At 50.8% G+C, this 8,566-nt stretch overlaps 2 protein-coding genes across 2 annotated transcripts; one reads left to right on the forward strand and one right to left on the reverse strand.

Moving 5' to 3' along the window:
- Window positions 1-481: 481 nt before the first annotated feature.
- LOC121871155 (cell wall integrity and stress response component 2-like) lies at window positions 482-3,270 on the reverse strand (the record flags this gene model as incomplete). Its single annotated transcript, XM_042373298.1, is given in 3 exon segments — window positions 482-499; window positions 502-899; window positions 3,267-3,270. Coding segments are annotated over 3 exon segments (420 nt in total), but the record flags the coding sequence as incomplete, so codon positions are not given.
- A 157-nt stretch (window positions 3,271-3,427) lies between these two features.
- On the forward strand, window positions 3,428-8,143 carry LOC121871156 (uncharacterized protein PB18E9.04c-like). The gene is made up of 5 exons (XM_042373300.1): window positions 3,428-3,462; window positions 3,700-3,892; window positions 4,259-4,859; window positions 4,973-5,126; window positions 7,534-8,143. The coding sequence occupies exons 1-5, from the start codon at window positions 3,428-3,430 to the stop codon at window positions 8,141-8,143; spliced, it is 1,593 nt and encodes a 530-aa protein (XP_042229234.1).
- The last annotated feature ends 423 nt before the right edge of the window (window positions 8,144-8,566 follow it).

Below are 8,566 nucleotides of genomic sequence, written 5' to 3' on the forward strand. Positions count from 1 at the left end.
TCGTCGTCGTCGTCGTCGCCCCGTCAGTCGTCGTCGTCGTCGTCGTCGTCAGTCGTCGTCGTCGTCGTCGTTCGTCGTTTGTTGGTCGCTCGTCGTCGTCGTCGTCGTCGTCGTCGTCGTCGTTGTCGTTGTTGTTGCCGTTGGTTGGTTGCCGTCGTCGCTGTTTGTTGCCGTTGTCGTCGTCGTCGTCGTCGTCGTCGTCGTCGTCGTCGTCGTCGTCGTCGTTCGCGTTTGCTTGTTGTTGTTGTTGTTGTCGTTGTCGTCGTCAGTCGTCGCGTCGTCGCTCGTCAGTGCTGGTTGGTTGTTGCGTCGTCGCTCTGCTCGTCGTCGTCGTCGTCGTCGTCGTCGCTCGCCGTCGTTGTCGTTGTTGTTGTCGTCGTCGTCGCCGTCGTCGTCGTCGTCGTCGTCGTCGTCGTTGTCGTTGTCGTGTTGTCGTTGTCGTTGCTGTTGTTGTTGTTGTTGTTGTTGCTGTTGTTGTTGTTTGTTGTTGCTGTTGCTGGTTGCTTTTGTCGTTGGTTGTTGTTGCTTGCTGTTGCTGGTTGTTGTTGTTGTTGGTTGCTGTTGCTTTGCTAGTTTGCTTGTTGCTGTTGTTGTTTGGTTGGTTGCTTGCTGGTTGTTTTGGTTTGTTGCTGGCTGTGTTTTGCTGTCATTGCTGGTTGGTTGGTTGTATTGCCGTTGCTGCTTTGCTGCTTGGTTGCTTGCTGTTGCTGTTGCGCTGGTTGTTGCTGTTGTCGTTGTTGCTGCTGTCATTGCCTTTCGTTGTTGTTGCTGTTGCTGCTCGTTGCTGTGGGTCATTTCGCCGTTGCTGGCGTTGGCCGGGTTGCTTGCTTGCTTTGTTGCTGGTTGTCGGCTGGCTGCTTGCTTGGTTGTTGTTGCTGAAGTTGTTTGCTGTTGTCGTTCTGTTGGTCGCCGTTGTCAGTTGTTGTTGCTGCTGTTGTTGTTGCTTGGTGTTGTTGTCAGTTCTCTGTCCATCTATTCTTTGTCGTTATTGTTGTTGTTATTGCTGTCTGTTGTTTCTGTCGTTCTGCTTGCCTGCTCATTGTTGTATGCTGTCAATGGTTGTTGCTGTTTGCTGCTGTTGCTGTTGGTGGTTGTTGTTGTTGTGCTGTTGTTGCTCGTTGCTCGTTTGTCGTCGTCGTCGTCGTCGTCGTCAGTTTGTTGTTTGTCGTCGTCGTCGTCGTCGTCGTCAGTCGTCGTCGTCGTTGTTGTTGTTGTTGTTGTTGTCGTCGTCGTCGTCGTCGTCGCTCGTCGTCGTCGTCGTCGTCGTCGTCGTCGTTGTTGTTGATGTTGTTGTTGTCGTCGCCGTCGTCGTCGTCGTCGTCGTCAAGTCGTCGTCGTCGTCGTTTCGTTCGTCGTTGTTGTTGTTGTTGTTGTTGTTGTTGTTGTTGTCGTTGTTGTTGCTGTTGTTGCTGCTGTTGGTTGTTGCTGTTGTTGTTGTTGTTGTTGTCGTTGTTGCTTTGGTTGCTGTTGCTGCTGCTGTTGTTGTTGTTGTTGTTGTTGTTGCTGCTGTTGCTGCTGCTGTTGTTGTTGCTGCTGCTGCTGTTGCTTGTTGTTGTTGTTGTTGTTGTTGATGTTGGCTGTTGTTGCTGCTGGTTGCTTTGCTGCTGTTTGTTGTTGTTGTTGTTGTTGGTTGTTGTTTTTGCTGCTGTTGTTGGTTGCTGTTGTTGTTGTTGTTGTTGTTGGTCGTTGTTGCTGCTGCTGTTGTTGTTGCTTGTTGTTTGTTGTTGTTGTTGGTTGTTGGTTGGTTGTTTGTTTGCTGTTGTTGTCATTGTTGCCTGATTGGTTTGCTTGGTTGTTGTTGCTGTTGCCGCTGTCATTGCTGTTGGTTGGTTGTTGGTTTGTTGTTGTTGTTGCAGCTGTTTGCTGTTGGTTGTTGTTGTTGTTGTTGTTTGTTGTTTTGTCGTTGTCGTCGTCGTCGTCGTCCGTCGTCGTCGTTGTTGTTGTTGTTGTTTTTGTCGTCGTCGTCGTCGTCGTCGTCGTCGTCGTCGCTCGTCGTCGTCGTCGTCGTTGTTGTTGTTGTTTGTTGTTTTGGTGCTGTTGTTGTTGGTTGTTGTTGTTGTTGGTTGTTGTTGTTGTTGCTAGTTGTTGTTGTTGGTTGCTTGCTGTTGCTTTGCTGTTGTTGGTTGCTGTTGCTTGCTGCTTGCCTGTTGTCATTGCTGTTGTTGTTGTTGTTGTTGTTGGCGTTGTTGTTGTTGTTTATGTGTTGCTGTCGCTTGTCGTTGTTGCTGTTGTTGTTGCTGTTGCTGTTGTTGTTGTTGTTGTTGCTTGGCCCCAGATCCTTGATGCTGGTTAATGACCTGCCTGCATGAATTTGAACGTGTTGTTTATATCTAAGAGGTATTATATGTACTGGAGGAGGACTAGTTTGTGTGGGTGTGTGTGTGTGTGTGTGTGTGTGTGTGTGTGTGTGTGGTGTGGTATGAGATAATTTCTCTGTCTCCTGTCACCACAAGTATACCATATTCTGCAGGTTTTGACTACCTTGAGGGAAGTACTGTGTGTGTGTGTGTGTGTGTGTGTGTTTAGAGAGGTGGGGTAGGGGGTCGGAGGGAGCCACCATTATACACATACATATAAGTTGGTTCTTATTGTCTTGTCACTTATAATTACATTATAATTATAATTATAATTACTTACAATTACATGTTTCAGCACACACACACACACACACACACACACACACACACACTCGTAAACATACAAAGGTCATCAACAAATAAAATGGGATTGGACAGATATCGAGTACACACACACACACACACACACACACACACACACACACACACACACAAATAATAATAATAATAACAATATTGTAATAATAATATTAATAATAATAATAATAATCGATTGTAATTATTATTATTATTATATTATTATTATCACCACACAAGTATTTTCCCTGACCTTCTAATCTCACAGTGTGGTGTAGACTTAACCTAACCACATCCGCTTCCCCTCTCCTCCCCACCCTTCCTCCTCCTCCACCATCATTCCTTGATTATCTCCTCAACTTTTTTTCTCTATTTTTCACTCTTTTCTCGTTTTCCTCCTTGAACAACGATTTCTTTCCTGTTTCATCATTATTATTGGTTCCCTCTTCCTCCTCCCCCTCTTCCTCCCTCCCCCCCCTCTTCCTCCTCCTCCTCCTTCCCCTTATTTTCCTTCCTCAAAATAACTTCCTTCTCCCTAACCTCAATCCCCACTACCCTCGCTAACTAATATAAACTAGTGTATTGGTTGCTTGATACCTAACCTAATCTAACCCATCCCAACCCAACCTAACCCAACCCATCCAACCTAACCTATCCTAACCCAACCTAACCTAACCTAATCTAACCTATCCTAACTCTATCCTAACCAACCTAATCTAATCCATCTAACCTAACACACACACCAAGAACGTCAGGAGACTCTATATTAAGCCATGTATATAGTTCGATACATTGCTTTTGCTCTGTGGTAAAGATTATAACAATTAAATTCTTATACAGTTTTTACTATATAGAGAGAGAGATTATGATATGTATGTAAGTATAATTACTGTAGGATAAGATAAACTAAGTCTTGTTAAAGTAGAGTAAAATAATTCAGAGTTTCAACCGTGTCTGTAGGTAGTTGTGTTGTGACCAGTGATACAGGGTACCATTCCTGTTCATTCTGTACTCAATCGTTATTCGTACCGGTTCGTGTTACCAGTACCTCCTCTTCCGTGTCACCAGTACCTCCTTTCCGTGTCACCAGTACCTCTTACGTGTCACCAGTACCTCTTACGTGTCACCAGTACCTCCTCTTACGTGTCACCAGTAACCTCCTCTTCCGTCACCAGCACTCCTCCATGTGTCACCAGTACCCCTCCATGTGTCACCAGTACCTCCTCTACGTGTCACCAGTAACCTCCTCTTACGTGTCTACAGTACCTCCTCTACGTGTTACCAGCACTCCTCTCCATGTGTCACCAGTACCTCCTCTTACGTGTCAATGCCACTCCTCCACGTGTTACCAGTAATCTTCCTCCACGTGTCACCAGTACCTCCTCTTACGTGTCACCAGTACTATCTCTTCCGTGTCACCAACCACCTCTTCCGTGTCACCAGTAACCACCTCTTCCGTGTCACCAGTACCTCCTCTTCAGTGTCACCAGTACCTCCTCTTCCGTGTCACCAGTTCCCTCTTCCTGTCACCAGTAACCTCCTCTTCCGTGTCACTAGTACCTCTTCCATGTCACCAGTAACCACCTCCCTTTCCGTGTCACCAGGCACTATCTCTTCCGTGTCACCAGTGCCCCCTCTTACGTGTCACCAGTAACCTCCTCTTCCGTGTCACCAGTACCCCTCCCTCTTCCGTGTCAATTAGCATCTCCTCTTCCGTGTCACCAGAACCACCTCTTCCTGTGTCACCAGTACTCCTCTTCTGTGTCACCAGTACCATCTCTTCCGTGTCACCAGTATCCTCCTCCTTACGTGTCACCAGTACCTCCTCTTCCGTGTCACCACACCTCCTCTTCGTGTCACCAGTACCTCCTTCCGTGTCACCAGTAACCTCCTCTTCCGTATCACCAGTACCTCCTTCCGTGTCACTCAGTACTCCTCTTCCGTGTCACCAGTACCTCCTCTTCCGTGTCACCAGGCACTCCCTCTCTTCCGTGTCACCAGTTCCCTCTTCCGTGTCACCAGTACCTCCTCCTTCCGTGTCACCAGTACCCCCTCTTCCGTGTCACCAGTACCTCCTCTTCCGTGTCACCAGTACCATCTCTTCCGTGTCACCAGTACCTCCTCTCCGTGTCACCAGTAACCTCCTCTTCCGTGTCACCAGCACCTCCTCTTCCGTGTCACCAGCACTCCTCTTCCGTGTCACTAGTACTCCTCTTCCGTGTCACTCAGTACCTCCTCTTCCGTGTCACCAGTACTCTCTTCCTGTGTCACTAGTTCTCTCTTCCGTGTCACCAGTACCTCCTCTTCCGTGTCACCAGTACCCTCTTTCGTGTCACCAGTAACCTCCTCTGTGTCACTAGCACCTCCTCTGTGTCACCAGTACTCCTCCTTCCGTGTCACCAGTAACCTCCTCTTCTCTGTGTCACCAGTACCTCCTCTTCCGTGTCACCAGCACTCCTCCTGTGTCACCAGGTACCTCCTCTTCCGTGTCACCAGTACCTCCTCTTCCGTGTCACCAGTCCTCCCCTCTTCCGTGTCCCCAGTACCTCCTCTTCTGTGTCCAGTCCCCCCCTCTTCCCGTGTCCGCATTCTCTTCCGTGTCACAATCCCCTCTTCCGTGTCCTGTACCTCCTCTTCCGTGTACTAGGCCCCCTCTTCCTCATCACCAGTACCCCTCTTCCATGTCATCCACCTCTTCCATGTCACCAGTACCTCCCTTCCGTGTCTGTCCCCCCCCTCTTCGTGTCACCAGTACCCCTCTTCCGTGTCACCAGTCCCTCTCTTCGTGTCACCAGTCCCTCCTCTTCCCATGTCACCAGTACCCCTCCTCTTCCATTTCACCAGTTCCTCCTCTTCCGTGTCACCAGTACCTCCTCTTCGTGTCACCAGTAACCCCTCTTCCGTGTCTGTACCCCCCTCTTCGTGTCACCAGTCCCTCCTCTTCCCGTGTCCAGTACCTCCTCTTCCGTGTCACCAGTACCCCTCTTCCGTGTCACCAAGTACCCCTCTTCCACGTGTCACAGTCCCTCCTCTTCCGTGTCACCAGTCCTCTCTTCGTCACCAATACCCCCTCTTCCGTGCCAGCAGTTCCTCTCTTCCGTGTCACCAGTACCTCCTCTTCCCGTGTACCAGTACCTCCTCTTCGTGTCACCAGTACACTCCTCTTCTGTGTCACCAGTACCATCTCTTCCGTGTCCCCAGTACCTCTCTTCCGTGTCACCAGTCCCTCTCTTCCGTGTCACCAGTACCTCCTCTTCCGTGTCACCAGTACCCCCTCTTCCGTGTCCAGATCCCTCCTCTTCCGTGTCTGTACCTCCTCTTCCGTGTCACCAGCCTCCTCTTCCGTGTCAGTACCTCCTCTTCCGTGTCCCCAGTCCCTCTTCCGTGTCACCAGTCCTCTCTCTTCCGTGTCACCAGTACCTCCTCTTCCGTGTCACCAGTCCCTCCTCTTCCCATACCAGTACCTCTCTTCCGTGTCTGTATATCCTCTTCCGTGTCACCAGTACCTCCCTCCTGTGTCTGCTTCCTCCTCTTCCACTGTTCTCTCTTCCTGTCACCAGTCCCCCTCTTCCGTGTCACCAGTCCCTCCTCTTCCCGTGTCACCAGTACCCCCTCTTCCGTGTCACCAGTTTCCTCCTCTTCCATGTCACCAGTACCTCCTCTTCCGTGTCTAGTACCTCTCTTCTGTGTCTCGTACCCCCTCTTCCGTGTCACCAGTACCTCCTCTTCCGTGTCAGTACCCCCTCTTCCGTGTCACCAGTACCTCTCTTCTGTGTCACCAGTACCTCCTCTTACGTGTCCACCAGTACCTCTCTTCCGTGTCACCAGTACCTCCTCTTCCCGTGTCACCAGTACCTCTTCACGTGTCACCAGTACCTCCTCTTCCGTGTCTGTACCTCCTCCGTGTCACCAGTACCTCCTCTTCCGTGTCTGTTCCTCTTACGTGTCACCAGTACCTCCTCCTTCTGTGTCACCAGTACCTCCTCTTACGTGTCACCAGTACCTCCTCTTCCGTGTCTCCAGTACCTCCTCTTCCGTGTCTCCAGTACCTCCTCTTCCCATTGTCACCAGTACCTCCTCTTCCGTGTCACCAGTTCCCCTCTTCTGTGTCACCAGTACCTCCTCTTACGTGTCACCAGTACCACCTCTTGTCTGTTACCTCCTCTTCTGTGTCACCAGTACCTCCTCTTCCGTGTCCAGTACTCCTCTTCGTGTCACCAGTACCACCTCTTCCGTGTCACCAGTACCTCTCTTACGTGTCACTCCTCCTCTTCCGTGTCCAGTACCTCCCTCTTGTGTCTCAGTACCTCCTGTTTCACCAGTGCCTCCTCTTACGTGTCCCAGTACCTCCCTCTTACGTGTCACCAGTACCTCCCTCTTCGTGTCCAGTAACACCTCTTTACGTGTCACCAGTACCTCCTCTTCTGTCACAGTACCTCCCCTCTTACATATCTTCCTCTTCCGTGTCCCAGTACCTCTCCTTGTCTTGAGTACCACCTCTTACGTGTCACCAGTACCTCCTCTTCCGTGTCTTGTTACCCCCTCTTCCGTGTCACCAGTACCTCCTCTTCCGTGTCACCAGTACCTCCTTCCTGTCACCAGTACCTCCTCTTCCGTGTCACCAGACTCCTCTCTGTGTCACCAGCACCCTCTGGTCACCAGTACCTCTTCTGTGTCACCAGTACCTCCTCTTCTGTGTCACCAGTACCTCCTTCCGTGTCACCAGTACCTCCTCTTCCGTGTCACACAGTACTCCTCTTCTGTGTCACCAGTACTCCTTCCTGTCACCAGTACCATCTCTTCCGTGTCACCAGTACCTCCCTCTGTGTCACCAGTACCATCTCTTCCTGTCACTATAATTCTCTTCCGTGTCACTCAGTACCTCCTCTTCTGTGTCACCAGTACTCCTCTTCCGTGTCACCAGTACCTCCTCTTCTGTGTCACCAGTACCATCTCTTTCTGTGTCACCAGTAACCTCCTCTTCTGTGTCACCAGTACCATCTCTTCCGTGTCACCAGTACTCCTCTTCCGTGTCACCAGTACCTCCTCTCTGTGTCACCAGTACTCCTCTTCTGTGTCACCAGTACTCCTCTTCTGTGTCACCAGTACCATCTCTTCTGTGTCACCATAACCCTCTTCTGTGTCACCAGTACCACTCTCTCTTCCGTGTCACCAGTACCTCCTCTTCCGTGTCACCAGTAACCTCCTCTTCCGTGTCACCAGTAACTCCTCCCTACGTGTCACCAGCACTCTTCCGTGTCACCAGTATCCTCCTCCACGTGTCACCAGTAACCTCCTTCCGTGTCACCAGTACCTCCTCTTCCGTGTCACCAGTACTCCTCCCTTCTGTGTCACCAGTACTCTTCCGTGTCACCAGTACCTCCTCTCTGTGTCACCAGTACCTCCTCTTCCGTGTCACCAGTACCTCCCCTCCGTGTCACCAGTACTCCTCTTCTGTGTCACCAGTACTCTCTCCGTGTCACCAGTAACCTCCTCTTCCGTGTCACCAGCACTCTCTCCCGTGTCACCAGTACCTCCTCTTCTGTCACCAGTCCTCCTCTCTTCCGTGTCACCAGTGCACCTCTTCTGTGTCACCAGTACCTCCTCCTTCCGTGTCACCAGTACCCTCTACGTGTCACCAGTACTCCTCTCCCGTGTCACCAGTACCTCCTTCTGTGTCACCAGACTCTCCCTCTCTTCTGTGTCACCAGTACCTCCTTCCGTGTCACCAGTACCTCCTCTTCCGTGTCACCAGTACCTCCTCTTCCGTGTCACCAGTACTCCCCCTCTCCCGTGTCACCAGTACTCCTCTTCTGTGTCACCAGTACCTCCCTCTTCCGTGTCACCAGTACCTCCCTTCCGTGTCACCAGCACCTCCTCTCTTCCGTGTCACCAGTACCTCCTCTTCCGTG

The sequence above is a fragment of the Homarus americanus genome, unplaced genomic scaffold, assembly GCF_018991925.1.
Source record: "Homarus americanus isolate GMGI-L3 unplaced genomic scaffold, GMGI_Hamer_2.0 scaffold40565, whole genome shotgun sequence".
Classification (NCBI taxonomy): domain Eukaryota; kingdom Metazoa; phylum Arthropoda; class Malacostraca; order Decapoda; family Nephropidae; genus Homarus; species Homarus americanus.